This window comes from Chrysemys picta, chromosome 4, assembly GCF_011386835.1.
Source record: "Chrysemys picta bellii isolate R12L10 chromosome 4, ASM1138683v2, whole genome shotgun sequence".
In the NCBI taxonomy this organism is placed as follows: Eukaryota; Metazoa; Chordata; order Testudines; family Emydidae; genus Chrysemys; species Chrysemys picta.
In genome coordinates, this window is record NC_088794.1 from 75,533,905 (window position 1) to 75,556,883 (window position 22,979).

The 22,979-nt window shown below is 44.0% G+C and overlaps 1 protein-coding gene across 7 annotated transcripts in view; it reads right to left on the reverse strand.

The window, feature by feature from the left end:
• Positions 1–19,091, reverse strand: part of PAMR1 (peptidase domain containing associated with muscle regeneration 1) — a 65,307-nt gene extending 46,216 nt beyond the window's left edge. For 2 of the 7 annotated variants that reach the window (XM_024100274.3, XM_024100267.3), the window contains exons 1-3: positions 18,827–19,086; positions 4,655–4,831; positions 3,716–3,844 (exon numbers count right to left, since the gene is read on the reverse strand). In XM_024100274.3, the coding sequence (XP_023956042.2) occupies positions 3,716–3,844; positions 4,655–4,831; positions 18,827–18,908 (388 nt within the window). In that variant the 5' untranslated portion in view covers positions 18,909–19,086. Of the gene's footprint in view, positions 1–3,715; positions 3,845–4,654; positions 4,832–18,826 lie in introns of all 7 variants that reach the window. The other 5 variants (XM_065592747.1, XM_005304529.4, XM_005304527.5 and 2 more) reach the window with 5 other exon arrangements.
• Positions 19,092–22,979: the final 3,888 nt, after the last annotated feature.

A 22,979-nucleotide genomic window follows, 5' to 3' on the forward strand; every position in this document is an offset into this window, starting at 1 on the left:
GACACTCCCATTGTCAGGCTTAATGTGCTCCAGATTTTTTTATTCACAATGCTGATTTGCATTGCAGAACTTGCCTGGGCACAGCTGCATCAGAGACAGTTGGCTGGTTGTAGGGTGACCAGATGTCCCGATTTTATAGGGACAGTCCCGATTTTTGGGTCTTTTTCTTATATAGCCTCCTAGTACTCCCCACCCCCGTCCCAATTTTTCACACTTGCTGTCCGGTTACCCTAGCTCAGGGGTCGGCAACGTTCGGCACGCGGCTCGCCAGGGTAAGCACCCTGGTGGGCCGGGCCAGTTTTATTTACCTGCTGACGCAACAGGTTCGGCCGATCGCGGCCCCCACTGGCCACGGTTCACCATCCCGGGCCAATGGGGGCGACGAGAAGCCGCGGCCAGCACATCCCTCGCCCGCGCCGCTTCTCGCCGCCCCCATTGGCCCGGGACGGCGAACCGCGTCAGTGGGGGCCGCGATCGGCCGAACCTGCCGCATCAGCAGGTAAATAAACTGGCCCGGCCCGCCAGGGTGCTTACCCTGGCGAGCCGCGTACCGAACGTTGCCGACCCCTGCCCTAGCTGGTTGGTACCTGGGCAGGCATGGAAGGTAATTTAGAACTGTAGGATGAGCACTTTAGCTGAATATTTCTGCTAAGGTGATCAGCAGTGAAACCGCTCTAAATGTTACTATTTTTGCCTATCTGAGGGTTTTGTACTGACACCCACCACTGCAGAATGTGTCATCTTTAAGCTTCAGAGTCAACAATTTATTGAGATGAATGGGGCACTTCATGCCTCTCAAACTGTAGTGTCAAGATGTCTTCAGATTTAGGAAGACAACATTGGCTCTGCTTTGGTTGTGCTTATTCCCTCCTCTGTTTGCTGTCTCTGAACAGTCAGGTGCTCTAGCGGTCACTTATACAGCCTCTGTTATCTTACAGTCTCTGAGCACCTCCCAAGTATTTAAAAGCAAGAAATAGTGATAACTCACACATATGTTTGTTCACACCATGTGTAAAGTTTGCACACTGAAACCTGATTACCTGGAGTGTTTGCACCTGAAACCTGATTACAGCCGGGAAATCTACAGTTGTGATTGGTGACTTGCATGACCAATCACAACTACATAACAAAGCTTGTATTTCCACCATTTAAGTGTCAAACAGCAAGGCAATTTGCAAAAAATGTCAAATAATGAGTAATCTGAGATCGGCTCCCAGCCATTCTGCCACCAGAAAAAGAAGAGAAAGTCTATTAAACAAGTAAATGATTCTATAAGTGATTATTTGCTCAACTCTAATGGGAAATCACAGACTGCAAACTGAAGTGATGGACCAAAAAATGAAGCTTTAGAATTTTTATTTTATTTTATTTTTTTTGCCAACTACAAAAAAGTCTTTCTTTTCATATAGCAATCCACTCTCAATATTTTTCAGACAGTGATTGTGGAACTGATTCTGCTCAGGCCATCAGTAAGATTTGACCCTGGAACCTTTTGATCTAAAAGCAAGAGATTCTGTCCCTTAAACTAAAAGACTAACTCCTCTAGCGAGAAGCAGAAGCAGACTCATAAACTTCATATTTGGACCACCTCTAGAGGGAGACAAAGGACCACACTCTCCTAGTGTAGGCTGCAATTGCTTTTGAAGACAATGCTTTTTGTCCTCTGACCAATGAAAATTGTGGTTTTAAGTAACTATAGGGTCTTTTCACTCCAGAATGCAAACTCTAAAGCATCATGCTTGCGGTGTGTACAGCACCCCAGCTGCCTGTGCATTTTAAATGTTCAATCATAGAGTAAAATTAAGGCCATATTGGAAAAAATGATGTGTCCCACATACAGAGGGTCAGCTCTCCTAGCTGTAAAGAAACATTCAGATGTGAGCAGTGAATTTCAGCTGAGAAAACCTTAGAATGGCAGTTTCTGCCAGTTCAGCCACAAAGGCCCCACTTTTTTGGCTCATTTAGCAAAACTGTTCCCCACACTGATGATCTTCGTTCAAGGCTAAGCCATGTAAATGTGCAGAACATGGATAAGCAGCCATTCACGGTGCCGGAAAAAGGAATGTGTTCACTAGCAAAGTGCATTCCAGTGTTTAGATACAGCACCGGGCAGACAGGTCACATTTGTTGCTCTCCTTTGTATCCCCTCAGTCGATTGACACCCTTCTGCTAGCGAAGTGCCCAGAATGAATGCAATATTCCAGATGTGAACACAAGGGCCATAATGCATCTTGATGCGATGCTTTGTCATATGGTATGGGCTGGCTGGTGGATTGCATGCATGCCTTGACCAGCCAAATTTTAGTCCAAGGAACCCATCCTAGTCCCTCCTGCCACTTGAGCCACAATGGCTACAGTTTATTTTTAGCACAATGGCTTGATCAGAGCTAGCACGGGTATGTCTCCTCAAGCTGGGAATTATGCCCCCAACTCAAAGTGTAGCCAGAACCTGTGCTGGCAGAAGGAGGAAGGACTCGATGGACCCATGGTTCTTTCCTATCTCTACTCTTATGGAAAGTGTGATGGGATCTTTAGTATCAACACAGAGCAGAACGGTCGCTGGTTTTTAAAATGTCGTCAGAAAAAACCCACGTTGCAAACTGTGAGAAACTCAGCTTATTGGCCTCAGAGGAATGGAGGCCTGAATGGACTCTGCTCAAGTTAGAACTTGCTGATCTAGACAGTTTAGGTATTTAAAGACTGATACTTATACCATGAATTTTTATTTTTATCTACTGAAAGTCTATGGCCTGTGTTATGCAGGCGTCAGACTAGATTATCACAATGGTCCCTTCTGGCCTAGGAAGCTATGAATAAGAGGACACATGATAAATGTGTACAAAATAATGACTAGAACAGAGAAGGTACATGAGGGGCTACTATTCATCCTTTTTCATAATACAAGGGCAAGGAGATAGGCAATGAAAATGAAAGGCAGCAGATTTAAAACTGAGAAAAAGAAATACCTTTTATACCATTAGCCTTTGGAACTCCCTAGCAGAAGAGAACATTGAGGCCAAGAGCTCAGCAGGACGCAAACAAAAAATTTTTCCATTATTTTATATACTCTGGAACAAGACCTGAAATAGCTCCACCCTGGTCTGAAATAGCCCCAGTCTTTAGACCATCAGAGTAAGTTACAAGGCACTGCATTTCTGCTGTGGGAGGTGGTTAGATCTGTGTGAGGAGAGATTTGTGCTTTGTTGGGGCCTGAGTTTTGCTGGCTGTGGGGAGAAGCTGCTATTTAATATAATTGTTCTTGTAAATCTTCATGCTTCCTCAAGTGCCTCTGTAGTGTTTGGTTAGGCACCCCTTTTATTTCTGTCTAAATCCAAAGAAATAACATGGATAATTAGAACATCCAGAGTTACAATAGTTAATGATTAAAAAACTACATCAGGAGTTTGGAAGGCTTATAAACACTCATGCTTCAGGGCCTAAGCCCACCTCTCACTGATGAGGGCAAGCAGGTAGTTATCCCTCTGAGCACTGCATATTATTACATAACCGCTCCCAGCAGGATTTCTTACACCCTCCTCTGAACCATCTGGTACTGGCCATTCTCAGAGGCAGGATGCTGAACTAACTGGACCACTGGTTTGGTATAGCATGGCAATTCCTATGACCCGATTAAGTCACCCCCTCCTCTATCCCCTCCACTATATCCCCAGTGCCACCCTGCCCAGTTGTAGGGTATCTCACTGAGGGCACTTACTCATGCAGTCCCCTCCGTACCAGCCTGCTCTGCACTCCGCACAGTAGATCCCTTTGATGTAGAAGTCGTCTAGCGTTCCACCCCAGGAGCCGTTGCGGCAGGACTTGCAGTTCTCAAAAATGGTGCAGCCTGAAAGCAGAGTCAGTTTGTTGAATGACATCTAGACAGCTGGTGTGGGAGGGAGAGGATGGGGGAAGGAAAGCGGGGGAGGAATCTGTTTGTTTGTGTTTCACAATCCAAATGACCTTGTGATCTTCGTGGTGCTGACTACTGTGGATCTCATCTATCCCCCACTTTGCCAAGTTCAAGCTCTCGAATCTGGATCTGATCTTGGTAGCTGCCCTTGGTAGCTGCCCATCCCCCCTGCTCTGAACACCCTTCAGGGAAGTGTGAGTTTGGATGTCAATGCAGCCGTGGCTCCATCCCTGGTTGTAAGTAAATCTAATTTGTTCTCAACTGGTTCTCCCTCTTTCTACTTTTAACTTTGCTTTCCCATTGCTTTCTGAAGAGTCCGAACTCCCCAGCCTCTTTCCCCTCTCATTTAATAATGCAATGTACAAACCAGATCCGGAGGCTGAGGAAATCAAATCCCCAGCCAGAAATGACCTGTGTGAAACTAGTTATGAATTTACCTTGTGGAGAGCTTCCAGGCTTGCACAGAGAACCCTGGAAACTCTCAGCCCATAGTGGGACCAGCAATGGTGCTACATGAGGCCATATGCTGAACGCATTAGCTCACACTGGTGCAGGAGCTGCTTGCACTGGCACAGATGGATCCCTGAGGAGACTAAAAGCAATCCATGAAGTCAGGCAGCCAAAATGGGCTGTGTGCCCTATCTGGCTCTGTGCACAGCAACCGGCTGCACATGCTGGCACTTCACCACAAACCCTGCGTGAGAGCAAAAGAGGTACAAGGGACAATGTTACAAACCAACACACCTGGGTGGATTAAACAGGAGTCACACTCATTTTCCTCATTCCTGCAGCAGGGAATGGTGTAGCCCACTTTTTCTTTCCCGCCCGGGCAGACACACTGGATCTGGTCATATTCACAGCATTCCCGGCACATGATATTCCATTCAGCTCCAGGGCAGTTTTCATTGATCACCATGTATTCTGAAAACAGAAAGTAAGGTGGGGGAGAAATAATGCATAAAATGCAGAGAATTACCCAGTTCACTGATTGTTATTCAGTTAATAGTCAGATCATACATGGCATGAGGTTGTCCCAGGCCTGCAACATGACAAATGACAAACCACGTTATAACATATCTGATCCTGCCAAAATATAAATTGAGTTTGGGTGGCTAAAACACAGAGGCAGATCTGCATTGCCAGCCAAAGAGGCACTGAGCCCAGAATTAAGGAAATATGTTCCTTCCTTTCTCTGGTAGACTTCCCTGCTTCTGCATTCAGAGGGGAAAAAACCTCAATTTGAAGGGACATTTTCACTTTAAAGCTCTTTTTAAAAATCCCAGGCCTTGTTCACTATCTCATCTCCAATTTAAATTATTTATTCCAAAAGAATTTAAAATATCTGCTGGACTCTTTAATTTTCCTGCCATTTTGTGTATTATTTTGCTATTCATGCAGCTTGGAGAATGGGGAGTCCAAATGGAGAGGTCAATTTCACTTCTGGCTTCTAGTCCAGTTTATTTCCTAGTTTCACTTCACTAGCACAGTGCTGCTTTCATTGCAAGAGAAAACCGTTTTTTCCATTGATTTTTGTTTGTTTGAAATTTCATTTCATGATAACATTTCTAATTAGATAAGGGTTTTTAAATCATTTTTAATTACCTCTCCCTGCTACATTTTGAGATTTAATCTATCCTGACAGTGCCCTTCTAAGAAACCACAGCTTGAAATACCTTGGATAGTGACTGCAGACTAATACAGTAACTCTACAGATCCCATCTCCCTTCCTCCACCATACTGTCTAAACTCTACAAATTGGAATCTAATGAGCTCATGATGCTGTCAGCGTGTCTCTTAACCAGTTGACAGACCTGATGGCTGTTTTCGTGGAGCCTGATAATAAGAAGTGAGAGAGCAGACTGGAGAGATGAGATGTGAAAGAAACATAATGAGACCCTCTTTTTTCCTTTTTGGCCACAGAATATTCTTTCCCTTTTGTTCTGAGTGATAGAATTGCTTTGTTATTGCAACAAACCAGACATTGCTATTAAGGAGCGGAACTCCCATCCATGCTACCTGGCTTCCTTTTCACACAGTTCCTTTTTGATTCAGTGTGTCTCATAATTTAATTATGAGGTCTGAATTAACTCTCTGTAGGATTCAGTGGTAGTTCTGCCTCACTCAATTCTCCATGGCCTGATAAAGCCTGAGTCTCAGAAGCTTGCCTTTCTTCTTAATAATAGTTAGTTAGCCCAGCAAAAAGGGACCACCTACAGCTTCTTGATTTTTGTATTTAGCTGGAGAGCTAAATCGCTGTAGGCAAAATTCATCCCTGGTGTAATTCCATAGCCTATTCCCTGCTCTGGACTCACAAACTCCTGGAAACTGCATCACAGTTTGGACTCCATAGTTAGTTGAAAGTCAGTTTGCATTCTAAGCCTGATTGTTGCCTACCTTCTTTCCATCTACAACAAAAAAGCAACTCCTGACATTTGGTGAGGTGGTGGTTTGTTTGGTAATTTTCCAGTCCAATAATATATGCGTGCATTAAAATCATAATAATACTTAATTCTTATATAACACTTTTCATCCATAGGTCTCAAAGGGCTTTACAAAGATATGTATCATTACCCCCATTTTACAAATGGGCAACTGAGGAGGTGGCGGGTCTTTTCCCGTGGTCCCAGAGCAAAAACAGTAGCCAAGAATTAAACTCAAGTCTCCTAACTCCCAGATGAGCAGACAAACAACTGGACCATATTGGGTCCACTAAACACATAACTATACCTCTTTCTTGTACAGAGATATAGATATATGATGTATAGATTATCTGTGAACTGTATTTTATGCAGCTTCCTAAGCAAATTGATTACAAAGGTATAATTATCTGATTTTGCCTGTCCCTGTTCACCACTATTCACTCTAAGCCAAGACTTTCCTCCTAATTAAAACTGCTCAACTTTTGACATTCCAATTCAACACATCTCACCATCCACCATTAAAAAACAACAATGCAATTAGCTGTCCTAGAAAGCATCTCATTCCTAGTGAAAGCTGAACCCCTGAACAAATACCCTGAAATTTGGAAGGTTTAACAAATTTTATGTAAATCTCTTCGGTTTCCAAAATCAAGCTGGAAATCTCATTTTCTTAAAGATTTCTAGTACATAGCGATAAATGGGATCTATATCAGTTTAGATTGTGCTGATAAATTTACCAATGCAACTGATATAAGCCAGGTTTAAATCAATCTGAGTATCCACATACAACATTGTTAGTGTTTTTAACTAAACTGATATCAAATCACAGCTTTAATTACATTGGTACAACTAGACCAGACCCACAGGCCAGATTCTTCTCTTTTTACTCATGTTGAAATCAACAGGTCTATTTGCAGAGTAAAGCAGCATACGTAAGGGTTAGCAGACTCTGGCCCTTAAAGAATTGTAAACATCAGATTTCCTTTTCCCTGTGTCTGCTGCTTGCTCACTTCTTGCAGACACCGAAATGGGCTTTCCGTTGATTTATAACCAATTTAATTCACGTTCAGGTTCTCATGCACTAACACCGGGCTGCAAAGTTTGGGGAGTACACATGGCAGGGGAATTCGTGTGTCTGGCATTTTCAACCATTTCCTCCGGATTTAAAAAAAATAATGGAATCTCTTGTTCTTAGGTTTTGTACACTTTTTTTTTTTAATCTACATAAAGACTTGACAGTGTGTCTTTAGTAACTCTGGACTCCAGCTTGCTTTACACAGATGTCTCCTCACCCTGTGTAATAAAAGGCGAAAGGGATATTTTGCTTGGACACTTTAAAGTGGACATAAAAAGAGCAGCTAACATATATTAAAGACCATTTTTGTCTTGATGAAGGCTAGATGGAGCCTTTAGAAGAGCACATAGATACTCTGCCCCAGCAGGAGCTCCAGGAAGGAACTGTGACTCAGAGAGGCATAATTGCTCCCCTGCTGCTATCCTCTTGCTTTTGGGGGCAGTATGTCACTTCATCCCTTTTTGGGACTCAGTTTACTCCCCCACTCAACCTTCACCATTACTTTCATAATTGAGGGGAGAGGAAGGAAGAGGGGAGGTGGGATTGATTGGTGGAGCTAAATGCAATAAATTAGAAGCTGGACCATTATGAATCATGGCTAAAATATTTGTGGGGCAGTTAGTGGCTTGACTTTGCTAATAGAAGCACCCTTCAAAGGAGCAAGTCTGACTTGTAGCCAGCAGCTGTATTTCCGGAGAGTGTGAAACATGTCCAGGCAGAGACTTGAAGTGACTCAAAAAGAGGCTGAGTTGCAAAACTCCCCATGCAAAATATTTATCTGAAACATGAAAACAAGAACAAGCAAACAAACAATGGGCTAATTTATAAGGTTTTCATGATGGAAGAAAAGGCCATTAGATCCAGGCACAAACTGCACATAAGAAACCAGCTCCAGGTCATGGAAACTGTGAGCAAGAAAGAGCAATGTTATTAAAGAGTGCAAATGGCAGGGGGAAAGGTGTCAGAAAGTGGGTGGGAGTAACTGGTTGACTTAGGAGCATGTCAGTGTAGTGTGGAACTTTTCACCTCTCAGTCACTGGTTCGAGTCCAGTCCTGTTTGGCGCTAGTGAGCTGGGATCTGATTTTTAAGAGATCTTCAACCTAGCCTTTGCTATTGTGGGTATGTTTCCAGGTCTATCTACCTGGTCTGCAGGTTCAGTAAGGTACTTAGATGTGTGCATCCTTTTTATTTGCACTCGTGGTTATTAGTAAGCACATAAATGCACCTGTAATGTTGGGGGACATTATGGTTCATAAGGCCATTATCATCTGATGGTTGTTCAGTACCCAGCAGAAATGAAGGGATCCAGCCTGGCATCCCCAGCTCACTATGTACTAATGACCCCTTTGTGAACTGTCTCATTAGAGAGCCCAAAGACTCACTCGAGGCTCTCACCCCTCGGGTGGTTAACACAAGCCTCCGCAGGATCCACACAGCTATTTTCAGCACACTAACACGAGCCCCACTAATACAAGTGTGTGCACCAGAGCTGGAGGGCTCACTCCACCTGCACTGTAGACGTGCCTATCAAGGCTATTGCAGAATGGGGTTCAGTTTAGTTTGTCCTGGGAGCTGAATTGCTGAATAGGAGAGTCTGGTCCTGTGGAAAATGCAGGCCTTTGTTCTTAACCTCTTTTTGCCTCTGTAAAAATGATACTCATATTCCCACTTATATACCATATATCACACAGGATGGCCCAGGGATGAATCTGGGCCTTTGCACTGTAGCAGCTCCATGGCTAATCTTCAGGGCTGTCAACCTTTCATTAGTACCCAATGCACTCGTCTTGCTGTGGATTCATTTGCAAAGTCCTGAGGAATGCTCCCTGGCTGTCATCCTCCGACATCATTTCTCTTTCCTTCCTGCCTAGGATACTTTTCTTCCTTGTTTCAAATAGACTTATTTCATCTTCACCTTTCCAAAAAGGCAGCTGCCCCCTCCCACCGAGCGACCTGCTTGTGCTGCCCAGCATGGAGTGTGGCAGAGGAACTGAAACAGTTTATTAATCACATCGCCTTGACAGAAGAGTGTCTGTTTTTCCCATCACTGGGATGGTCGGGGCATACGTATGACTCACCCATCCGCCTCCTTGCCAAACCTCAAATGCAATTCTATCCCAAACTGCAGGACCTCAGAGAACGAGGTGATAAAGTCCCACAAGAAATTATTTTATTACTACTCGGGAAGGTTCACATCTGAGGGGCTGACAGAACTATTGTTTGCAATTCAATGAAAACACAAGCATCCAAAGTTTAGCTTTCACTGCACCCTTCCGAAGAGCTGGAAACCTCTCCAGAGAGGGGTGCAGTCTCTCTTTGCACACTCTGCACCCCCCCACCCCAAAATAGTTTCATGGTATTGCTTTAAATTTTAAAAAAAATAAGCTTAAAAGTTTAAAAGGGTTTGCACAGACAATAAGGTCTTACTGAAATAAGGGAGAGGTGAATGGGAGAGAGAGCAAATCTAAATCACAGTCTGAGGGCTGGGAGAGCATGTAGCTCTTGGGGGCTGACAATGGGATATGGGCCTGATTTCACTCTCGTCAAGTCTTGACACTGACTTCAGTGACAGTTGGAGTGAGCCAAAAAAGCACCAGCTTTTCATCGCTAGATCACTGGCAACCCGGTCATAGATCAGGGGCAACCAGACTAGTTCCAGGTTGTAGGGGGAGGGAAATGGATGGTTCTAGGGCATTGGGAGTGAGATACAAAACCTTCCACATAAACATTCAAAAAGTGTTAGGCACCTAAATCCCATTTAAAATCAATGGGATTTAGGCTCCTAAGTGACCAAGGGCTTGTCTACATGGAAAGTTATACGGGTATAAGCTAAGGTTAGTTATAGCACTACAATTCCCCATGGACACTCTCATTCCCATATAAGAGTGTGTTTTTTCGGTAGTACCAGTATACTATACCAGCAAGGTATACAAGGGCGTCTGCAATTTATACCAGCAGAGCTGTGATTTTGCTGGCATAGCTTATTCGACACCCACCCACCCCCCCTCAAACAAAACAAACTATACTTCTGGAGGTATAATTGCATCTATGTTGGGGGCTTTTGCCAGCACAACTGTGTTGGTAAGGGATCAAATCTCATCTCAATATAGCCATGCCAGTGGAAGATTATAGTGTAGACCTAGCCTAAGGTACATTTGAAAATGTTACCCTGCACCCAGGTCTGGTGCAAGGAAGTTTCGTGCCCTAGGCAAAACTTCCACCTTGTGCCCGCCCCCCAGCCCTGTGGCAGCTCCCCCCCCCCCCACCCTGAGGCGCCCCCCCGCGACAGCTTCCCCCCTGCCCTGAGGCACCCCCCCCCTTGCAGCAGCTCCCACCCAGGCCCGGGGAGCCATGCGGCAGCTCCCACCCCGCCCTGAGGCACCCCCCCCGCGGCAGCTCCCCGGCCCGGGGATCCATGCGGCAGCTCTGACCCAGGGGTTCCCCTGGGCTGCCAGTGGCGCGCTGATCCAGGGGTTCCCCTGCACTGCCGGCAGTGCGCTGACCTGGGGAACCCCTGGGCTGTCGGTGGCGCACTGACCCTGGGGAATCCTTGGGCTGCCTGCCAGCAGCTCAGACTCCCTCTCCCTCCCAGCGCAGCGGCCGCTGTAAAAAAAAAAAAAATTGGGGGCACCACTTTTTGGCACCCCCAAATCTTGGCGCCCTAGGCAACCGCCTAGTTGGCCTAAATGGTAGCACTGGCCCTGCCTGCACCTTTAAGTTATTACCTGCAACCAGATCCAGGTTAGCATGGACTGGATGTCAGAAGAGAATGGAAAACTGGGGTACAGAGACTTTCCCTCATAGGTCAATGGCTCCATACTAGCCATGGTTTGTCAGGGACTGGATGACTCCGGGGGATTCGGAATGAGATATACAGTTTTTCATCTCAAACTAGTTAGTTCATTTAAGCCTGATTTTCAAAATACACATCCACACTTTTCCCCCCAGTAACTAAAGAGAAAAGAGGGCAATGCCCCACTTCCCATACTCTTTATACAAAAATGATACATTAATGCTGTCCAAAACTCACAAAAAGAGAGAGAATCCTATGGCACTGCTGGATCCAACAATCAGATGGTCCCCAAGAGAAAGGAAGAGAGTATAAACACATTCTTATTATTGTTTGAATTACTACAATTTCAAATCCTACAAGCTACTTCTGCTTTCTCATGGCTCACTTTCTCCAGCTGTAAAATCTAAATAGTGATACTTACCCTCATTCCTAGTCTACGCTTTGAGATCTAGGGATGAAATTGCTAGATAACAGCTAATGCCTAGATCCTATTGAAATCTGTGGAGGTTATGAGACAAAATATATTTGTGGATCCAGATCTAAATTGTTAAAATATTAATAAGAAACATTCCTGCAAATATCTTGATGTCACTTTTCAGGTAGCAACATCCTCAAATATACTGGACATAAGGTGAAGTTGTCAAGATAAAATAGTTAATTTATAAAAACCTAATCCCACATTTTAAAAAAACTAAAATCCATGTTACTAATCACAGTTTGGGCACTACCAGTCTTAATAATTAAGCATTAATTACAAATGAAATACTTCAACAGAAATAAATTATTTTGGACTTTTTTTGTATGCTGTAATTTTTTGACCTTCCTTTATTTTTGCCAATGATAAAAGACTGGTCAAGTTCACTTTTGCTTACATTCAGTTTCCTTAGTACATTGTTGCAAAATTTATGTTCCAAACACTCCAGGGGACTATGGAAATCCATTTTAAAAAACTGTTTTCATTAATGTTAAACAAATCTCAAGTTATTTCTATTTTAATAATGGGCTGCACCTAATCTGGAGGCCTAAATTACATGAGTTTTCCCTTTAAGTAATTATGTCCAGAATTCTGACAATTGTGCTGTGCAAATTGAAAGTGTTTTATAATTAAAAGTAAGCTTGAACAGATATACTCCCTTTACATCCCTTTCGATGTTTATATAACCAATTCATGTTAGACAGGAAAAATATGACCCTTTTTATTTTATTTTCTTCTTACGCTATGATACTCATTAACAACTGTTCTCTTGTATGGAGAAAGCTTGTGTCTGAATTTCAAGGAGCAATTTTTAAAAGCTTTTCACATTAAACAATGTTCCCTAGTGTAATACCTTTGAAATGAGTTTTTCTCATTACAAAAAAAAATAGCACTGACAGAGGTGAAACCCAACAAGTGGTGATACATTTTCTTTCCCTTTCAGGTCTGTGCTCATTGGTTTTAAATCTGCTTTATTTTTTAATTCCATTGTACTTTCAGTCTTGATAATATTGCAATCAGTCTCTGGTCCCCATCCTGTAGGTGTTGTGGGCTGAACTGACATTAAAGTCTATGAGAGCTCTGAGCACACGCAGCAGCTATATAATTTATCAGTTGTAAACAAGAGAGAATCCTGGCTTCACTGAAGTGAATAGCAAAACTTTCCCACTGACTGTAACAGGCCCAGGATTTCAGTCATTGTCTAGTGGTCTGAGCACAAGCCTGGGAGTCAGGAACAATAGCATTCCAACACCGACCCTAAAACTAATTCTTATTGATTTTGGGTACATCACTGAAGCCCTCTTGGGACCCTGGGTATGTACTCAAGTGCCTAGTCCCTGCTGCTGCACTAGCTAGATCAAAGCTAACTTGGGTACGTTTGTGTGTGTTCCAGTCACACTGCTGAATGCAATGTCAACATAGCCACAGAGCACTAATTTTGGATGCCTTGTATTTTGGGTGCCCCATTTGAGAGATCTAGGGACCTGATTTTAAAGGTGCTACACATCTGCAGCCCCAGTGGATTGCAGCCGTAGTAGTTGGTGCTCGGCACCTCTGAAAATCAAGCCCCTTCAAAATATCTCAAGTTGGGCACTCAGAAAGTGAGGCAACCAAAATCATGAATCGCTGCTGAAAATGAAGGTCTTTGTTTTACCCTCTTTTTGCCTCAGTTTCCATGTTGTACAAATGATTCTCATAATACCCAGCTTCCTACAGATGTTGTAAGGATGAAGACAATAATGTCAACTTTAAAAATTATACTCCTCTCTGAAATGTTTGTACTTCTTGTAATTCTTGGAAACAACTAAGATAGCTGAGCGGGAAAAATATTTTCCTGTTCTATTCAGTTTGATTACTTTGTGCATTGGACAACAACTTTATGAGGACTCAGAGTCATTGTTTCCCCTGTTAGCATGTTTTCCCTGCTATTTGTGTGGCATTTCACACAGAAATAATGGAGGGAAGGAAAACAAAGAGAAAGTGCTTGTACATAAACCACAAAAATTGGCAGGGGAATTCAGGGACAAGTGCTGATACTGCTTTTAATTCTTTTTTAGGCATTGCTTAGATTCCTGGCTAACATTGTCCCCTTAGATAGTGAATATTTATAAAGACAAAAAGTGCTGTAAGTGTTATTAAATGATATTTTTGTCATTTTTTTAAGCGCTGAAGCTATTTTTAGTTCCAGATGCAGAAGTATATTTGAAGTGGACTAAACTACCCACAAAAATACTTTCCATTTAAGTACTGTAGTTTTTTTAAGTATTGAATAAATTATTTAGTATAAATACAACTGCCTGCTGCTGGATCAGGTCTGATCAACTGTGTTTTATAAGCCCTACACCAGTGGTTCTTAACCTGTTTAACCATTGTGGGCCACATATGCAACTCTCTGTGTTATGTGGGCCTCATCCACACAATATGTATACTACCTATATGTCCCTCAGGATGTCACATGGGCCGCAGCTGTGTGCTGATTGGGCTGCAAACAGCCCACAGGCGGTGGGTTGAGAACCACTGCTCTACACTGATAACAGGTAGTGGAGAGTCTACTGTAGTTCAAGAAGTGGGGCCTGTTTTGATGCAAGAGGCTCTGAGTACTGCAATGAAGTACTGAGTGGCCCAGATGGGCAGCAAAGTGACAACTGTGAAGTTCCTGGATGGCTGCAGAATTGACGGTATATTAAATACCAATTCCAAGCACCAGCCAGTCATACCCTTTATAAACACAGGAACTTTGCTTCTTAGCAAGAATACAACAACAAAAACCTCCCATAAGCTTTTCCTCTGTAGAAAGGAAAAGAAAGATTGTTAGTGGGGGAACAAATGACTTTTCAGGTCTTTGTCCTGTCATAAACAGGAATTTCAAAATGGTTTTGAAGTTTGTTTCACTATATGAATGGCCTTGCCTGACCCATCCTAAAAAGCAACTCTGAAAATACCTCCATGTAACTAAAAACAAGGCCAAGTAAAAGTCTGACAAAAGTGAGGTTGTTTGAAAAAGTCTGAGAGTAACTTGGTATGTGCTGGGGCTGGAAGTTGGCCATCTAGGTGGTATGATGGCACGAACAGCACATAACAAGAATATTTCTAGGGTTTTCTGGTGCTTGATCTTCATTGCTGACGTGACACCATATGAGTGGTCAGCAGAACTCTGAGCACAAAAAAGTCCATGTTGTACTCGTTCTAATTCCAACATGGCAACACCAGCCTTACAAATCCCCCTTGTACAATAAATACTGCAGTGTTCTACAGGCCACCTCATCCCAGCAGGTATTTCTACTGCCATTTTGGGGACTCTAATTTATAGGCAGCCATGAAAGGCACTAGGGGGTTGATATTTGCCCCAGCCGCAGCTCTCAGTTCCTTGCTCCCCACATTTCAACAGCACCTTTTTTTCCCCAAAGGCAATTTTTATCACACCCACCATTGCCCCATATTGACAACTTTCTCCCTTCTTCATTGCCTTATACTGAGCCCACCCAAATTCCCTCTTCCCCTTCAGGGCAGGCTGGTTGGGTCACTGGCCAGAATGCTATGCTACAAGTACAGACCACAGCAAACCTTGTTCAGATCCCAAGCATCTCGAGCACCTTCCTCTTCAACCCACACCTCCCCACGCCCTGGAAACCTCAAACCCCACCTCCTCAATGCAAGTTTTTGACCAGTCAGGCCAAAATACAGGCCATAAACCAGAATGAGCGGGATGCTTTCAGCCTCTAAAGCACTCTGGGCCAATCTGCCCCAACCCTGCCCCCCTCTCAGCTTCCCCTGTGTAGTTTTGGCATTATTATCTTGCTGTAGTTAGTTTGCTATCATGAGTTTGTTTGAGACGGGCCTGTGACTGGGTAAAACAGCCAGGAAAGGGTTAAGGGCTACCTGCCTGTCACATGAGCTAGCAAGGGATTTAAGGGAAAGGTGTGGCTTCCTTCTACCACTGAGAGGAAAGGTGAAAGGCCTCTGAGGACTACAGGCCACGCTGGGCAGGGGAATTGCTTTGTTTGGTGTTACTCCTGAGTTTTTGTGTTTGATCAATGAACTGTGCTGAGAGGCAAGGGCCTGAAATGGACTTGGGCAGGACACTGTTTCTTTCCTGACCTGGAGGGAGAGCCCACCAGCACATGGAGCCCAAGCCTACAGAGCTCAGATCTTTATTAGGATATCGAGCTGAACTTTCCCAAAGTATGGAGTGTGTTGATCCTTTCCATTCTACAGAGAAGGGCAAGCCCCAAAGTTCAAATCCATCTCCAAACAGCCCCAGCATCTGTGGGTGTTTGGAGAAAGGATTTTGGACTGAACTAGTCTCTAGTCTTTATTATGAATTCTTGTCCATCACCCTGAGCACCTCAGCAGGTTTACTTACAAATAACGTTCCTTGCAATTACATGCAGAAATATCGGGAAAATCCATGAGGCTCCCATCCCAGAATTTCTTCTGAATTTTTCCCATGGGGATGTGGGATTTACCCCACTCTCCACAATGGACATGGGGTTCGCTCCCTAAACTAGAGCATCTATATTGCTTCTATGGCCCCTGACCCCATCTCCCTCTAATATATCCATATGGCAAGACCTCCCCTGGTGGCTGCTGCTCCTGGAAACTCGGAATGTTGGGGTTCCATCTCACATAGGAGACAGCACCCAAAGTAATACTGACACTGGCAGTATTAAGGTGCGGGTCCTTGTGGGTTTGGTGGATGGACAATGTACAGGGCACTGATGAGCTGGGAATCCTGCAAGCCTCTTGTTACCAGGTCTGGCCCTTGGGGTCCTATAAAAGATAATCCCAGCTTTCATTTAGAATGAAAGTCTCTAGCCCTTTGTCCTTGTGAAGAGTCTAAAAATACGTAAACTGAGGTAACCCAGTCACCAAGATTGAATGCATCTGGATGTATCTTGAATGCATTTGGGGTCCACTTCTGCAGCAAGAGACTAAAGGACCTCAGCATACGCACACCCTTTTTAGGAAATACGAATCAGCTATGCTTCAGGTTTATTCCAAAACCCAACTCCCTAATTTTACCCCACCCTGTCCCCAAATCCCCACAAGCCCTGTACAGTAGGGTGTGATAATCATGGACAGTAATTGGTTACTTCCCTGGGGAGGTGGCAAACATTGTTTCTGAACCTGCCCCCAAATGTGAAGGCTGCTCTGCTCTTTAAAATGGTCCATCTTTTCTGAGTGACCCTGCTGTATGGGGAACTCCCTTCTTGCATCCCCCACCAAATCCTCTAGGTGTATGTGGGGAAATCACCACATAGTCCCTGCACTCCTCCCTGCCACCAGCTATAGCAGTGCAAGAGGAGGAGCAGGAGAGGAGATAGGGCCAAGGTGCTGCTGCATTGAGAGGGAGTCCTATAACCACCGTAGCTCACCTCTTGCCATGCTGGTGTCTACCTTCCCAGCATCTGAAGAACTAGTACCAGCAGGGAACCTGGAGGCCCATTCCTCCAATCACCAGCCAAGGAAAACCCATTCCACCACCATCATCAGCCTGGTAAAGACCTGCTCCTCCTCCCACCTCTGAGGCTTTCAGCAGTCAGGAGAGACCTGCCCACCTCCAGTTCCAAAAAGGCACTCATCCACCACTGACCACCCAGCCCAACACCTAAGGGGGATTTACTCCCCACTAGAACAACCATCCCAAAGCTAGAGGCTGTGGGGTTATTCTTTTGCCAACAGCAGAGGTTGTGGGATGGACGGACCCACCTGCCATCACTGCTGCTAGGGTAAGGAACAGCTGCTGGTAGCAGAGACACATCAGGTAGAGGGGAGAGTGAAGCATGATAAGTTGTGGACTGCGGGTTTGAGACAAAAGGTTGATGCATTTGGGAGGGAGAGCAATGGAAAGAATTAATGGGTTTAGTGGAGTGGGAGGCAGAGTATTTTTCCCAGGGAATGTTCACTCGTATCACTGAGTCAGAACCTTTTGGAGGGAGGTTGTTAACATTTTGGAAGCACATGACCTGCATAGAAAGTGCCCATCCTCCACCCAGGGCCTACCTGGGAGACAAGAATAAACCTGCGACAGAGGGAAGCCACTCTGTTTATGTCCCCTCTCCCCACCGAGACTGGGGAGGATCCTGAGCCATTATCATAAATACTGTGTTATTTATAGCTATTGAAAGCTGCATTGTCTGGGTCACTGGAGTGTTTACTTGACATTTACAGTCATTAGTTTTTTAAAGAGATACTTACCTTACTGGGAATTCCGATATCATGGGTCTCTCACAACTGAAATGTGAGCAGTGTTTCTCTATCTTTTTGATACCAGGGACCAGCATGCTGCCTTCCTAAACTATGTCAGGGATCTCTCAGGGACCAGCACTGGTCTACGGACCGGTCGTTGAGAAACACTGGTTTAGAGGCACCTTATCTGAGTCCTCTGCTTGTTTCTAATGAGTAACACTCCTCACAGAGCAGCACAAAGAGCTGACATTAGGAGCCAGTGTTTATAAGTAGCTAGAGCCGTATTCACGTGTAAACAATGCACATTCTTAGGAATAATCATAGTAAATGTGTGCTTCTATCGAAATGCTCATTGTTAACCTTATCAAGAGGGAACTGGGTATGCTGGTTCAGCAGAAAGTGGAATCAGAATTTGCTATAAAAAGATCATCCAGCTTTAACAAGGTTTCCCCTTTGCAACACTAATACTGGCAGAACTTAAGCTCAGGTCGGAAACAATGTGTGGCTTTTGTTTTCCTTCTTTCCCTCTTGTGTTTTTTTTTTTTTCCCTTGGTGTTGGAGCTGGAGAGGAAAGTCTCTCTGTTGCCAAGACAAACAAATTACACTTTACAAATCATAGATTTAAATGCCCCTTTTATCATTATTTCCTTAGCACGGAGTGTTAAGAAAATAAAGCACTAAGTAGATGAAGTGATTGCAGCCCCTTCTCTTGATGGCCATTGGCCAATAAATTCAGCCAGTTTCCCTTTTAAGTCTGTTAAATGTCTCGGGAAATTATCCTGGATGTTTCTCCCTGGTGCCAGCAATCAATCAATCAATAAATAAATAATAAATAAGCCCCTTCTATTATTAACATCCCTTCGGATCTCTCCACTTCTCAGGACAGCAGCAAGAGATCAAAGCCCCCTGACCACAGTAAAGGGAAGGGAAGCATTCAGCCTTGTATAGAATGCACTCGCTTACTTACAGTACCTCTTGGCAAGCAGGAGATGAAAAGGAGCTGGAGGAGTGCGAGTCCTATGTGAGTCCAGGGGGCTAGCTCCATGCTGCCCAGGCCAATGCAACGGAGTGACTGCTTAGGGAGAGGGATAGCAGGCGAGCTGCTTTTACTGGGACCTCACCAAGTCCAGGCTGCGAGGCATCTCGGATTTCAGACCTCTGCTCACTCCCATCATCACCAGAGGGGAACTACCTTCAAGAGACTTCTCAGGCGTCCAGAAGCGCGACGTCACCCCAAACCTCTCCACTGCTGCATTAACCCTTTCTGGGCTCCAACAGCAACCCACTTAATGGAGCATATATGGGGTGGGGATCAATAAAGGGGAATAATGCCCACATTTAGACAGCATTTTTCATCTTCAAAGGGAAGAAATTATAAAGGAAAAAAAATCCTTTGTATGTCTTACCAGCTAGTGTAAATGAGCAGAAGGTGCCTGTATCCCCAGTAGGAGGTGCTCAGTGCAAGGTCCCTTTAATTGTGCAGGAGTTTGTGTGCTGGTGGAATGATGCACGTTAGTGAAAGGCTGGGCATGCTCTGTGCATGGGGAGAGCATTCCTACCATCCCCATCAGTGGCCAGGAATCCTCGCCATGTGAAATGTGCTGCTCAAGGATGCTTCTATCATAACATAACCTGAAGCAGAGCTCTGTGTAGGCTTGAAAGTTTGTCTCTTTCACCAACAGAAGCTGGTCCAGTAAAAGATATTGGACCCATGTACTTTCTCTCCAACATCCTGAGACCAAGATGGCTACAACACCAGCACTGTAACACACATTTTTATGCAGGGATCAAATAATGAATAAGGTTATTTAAAGATTTGTTACACTATGGCTATAAAATGCAAAGTGCAAAAGGAATGGCTCAGAACACCTACCCTAGGGATGGTTGACAAACTTAGTTTTCTATTGGAAAATGTAGTTTTGTTGAAATCTAAATATTTCAAGGGAACACATCAATTTTTTTGTTGCATTTTAATTTGGTTCAACTTTTATATTATGTTTTAATATTAGATTATATTTTATATTTATAATGCTTTGTATTATAGTATAATGTTTCAACATTATCAAAATGAAGTGTTCTGATGGTTCCAAACTGAAAATTTCTACTTTTTGTTCCCATTTAGAACAAAAGCTAATTCAATGTTGGAATTTCCTGCTGCATGGAAATTCTCTTTTCTGACCAGCTCTACCATGCACCTACATCTCCCTATAAGGTCTCTAGGTAGGTTGGGCAACTTCAAGAATCTCAGAGCAGTAGCCAGTGGCATGAACAACATGCCTCCATGACCCATCCCTCCCAACTATTTTCCTTACTGTCACAGAATCCTCCCCTACTGGTGGCTCCTCATCTGCCCCCAGTCCCTGGCAGGAGGAAGAGCAGCTGTAGACTTGTGATAAAATCTAAGGAGTTGGCAACACAGTTTTTGATTTCACTTTGCAAAAGCGCATGCAAATATTGTTTTCTCAGTTTCGATCCTCATCAGTTTGAACTCCCAACACCGGTGGCTTCTTGTCCCACTTTGAACCCAAAATCTCCAAGAGCAGCCTGATTGGAAACACTAAGCTTCACCTGCTCTCACAATAGAGAAGTAGGAAATCAGAAATCTGACATACTTTAGATGCAAAACTCTAAAAAAGCCCAGGTTCATGAGCCTTATAGGGACCATGTCGCTGACCAGACCTGATTCCTGACTGCCAGCTCTGCCACTCCGGTCAGTAAACTAGTCATTCTCCTCTTTGTGTAAGAAAAAGAAAAAGGTCACTCAAAATAGCTGAAGGATCTTGGAAAGAATAGAACCTGGAGGTTTTTATCGGCTTGCAAAACAAAACAGCTCTAGTGTCTGTGGAAACATGAATAGCTTCTTTTATGCCCCTAGTTTATATGTTACTTGATGAAAGAATGTAACATAGGCAGTCTCGGTAAGAGAGAAACTGCAGGTTAGCTTACAGCTCCCTGAGGGGGTGTTCCACAAAGGTCTGAATAGAAACCTGCTCAGGCTACCGGGCAAGGGAACACTCCAGAGCATTAAAGGGTGCTGGATACAGGGAAGTGTAGAGTTAGATACTGGACAAGGGCCAATAACAAATGGAAGGAATTGAGAGGGGCCCACTAGTGTTCCTGTATTTGAGCCAATTCCTGTGGCCCAAGTAAGAGCCGTGGCAGTCCTTGAACACAGCAGACGAGGGGTGGTTCCATTTTAAGGGGCATAGAATGTGGAGAGCAACTTTGCAGGGGCTCCTTGTGTCCTAGCATGGAAGACTATTTTCTGGGTGAGGTGGGCCAGAGCAGAGCAGGGCCAGTGGATCTGACTCTAGGCTCCATCCTGCAAAGTGCTAGTACTCCTCTGATGGGCTGAGAACCATTTGCTCCCATTGACTTTAGTGGGAGGTGAGGATGCTCAGGACTACTCAAGAGTGCTTAGCACCTCGCAGGAGGGACCCTCCATGTGGATCCACCACCATAACAGCCCTCCTCTGTCCCCAGAGAGTGGTTGGCGCAGCATCCAAAGAGTTGACTGCAGTCATGGACCCCAGAGACCTCCCAGTGCATGGCCCATTGACATGGGCCATATGTAAGATGAACCCTTGACCCAATGGCTCTAAACTGCTTACATAGTGTTCTTGAATATACTTCTTATGTCTCCATTGAGAGGCAGGGGATGAACTAGCCGATCACGCCAGCCAAATATTTCAGGCTGTATGTAACTCTTGCTGACAGAAAGCAAATAGCTGAAAACTCTGAGCTCTGTGTGCTGTGCTGCTCAGGAATCTCACTGTAGCACTTGGCTACAAACTTTATATCTGTCCTGGTGCTGCACATACACTGTACGGGTTTGAAAACTGCATGCCAGTCTGCAACTGAATTGTAAAACAGAGCGTGCAGGCATGGTGGTGTGAAAACTGCAGGCAACGTGTTATGACAGAAATTAGAGAGTAGCTACCCATCAATAATCCATCATTTTGTTCTGTGTTTGTACAGCACCTAGCACAGTGGTCCATGATGAGGACATCTAGGTGCTTCGGTACTACAAATAATAATAATTAATAAGTGACTAATTAATGATTAAGGGATAATTTAAAAATAATTTGCCTTTCCATAGTGCTCTCCATCCAAAATTGTAAAAAGTGCTTTACAAACATTGTGTATCCCAATCTGTGACGTGGATAAGGATTATCACTATTTTACAGCTGGGGAAACAGAGCAATGAAGTAACATCTTCCAAATACAACAGTGAGTGAGTGACAGAGCCAGGAAGAGAACCCAGGAGTCCAGATTCTTCGTCCTATAATCTAACCACTAAACACTGACTGTTGGGTATAGGTGAACTGATTTGAATAAAGTCAGATCAAACCTGAAACTAAGCCCATTTCACAGGCTGAGCCAGAAGAACAAAGCTTTTTCTGTTTTTTTAATGTTTAGTGAACTTTTTCTTTGTTCCCATTTCCACGTACCTCTGCAATCACTTGTTCTGTGTCAGCCCTGGAGTGCTGACATACCATAAGAGGGTCCATTCTTTTGTGACTTCCACCCCAGTCTTGCAGTCCAAAGCAATTTAGATGATCAAGATTTGAACGCTTGCCTAAACCAAGCATGTCAGTCTGAGATTTGCTCATCCCCAATACCACTGACCCGTTGTCTTATTTCTTTCAGCAGAGTTTGGTCCTGATTCTGCAGTTTTCTCTCAGGCAAGATGCCCATTAAAATCACTGGGAGTGTTTTCTGCTAAACAAAGAATTTGAATACTTGCAGGCAAAACTTGAAGCCTGTAAAGTTTTGTTATGGGCGTCAGTGACAGCATGATCATGCCCACCTTGCACCGGTCAACACTGAAGAAACCATTCAAGGTAGAATGTAAAAGAAAATGAATTAGTCGAGATGCTGGAGTGGGTTTATATCTCAGAGTGGAAATTACATTCAAATGAAAATCAAGCCTGAGGCTTTAGGAGTAGCAGAAGCAACAGTTCAATGAAAGATTAACACTGTTTTATTCCTCCCCTCAAAATTTTATTGCTGGATGAGGGAACCCTTTCAGTGGAGAGGTTACGAAGTGTGTACCTTTAAAAGACAGCCTTTAAAAGAAATCCCAGACCTTACTGTAACATCAGAGGACTGTTTT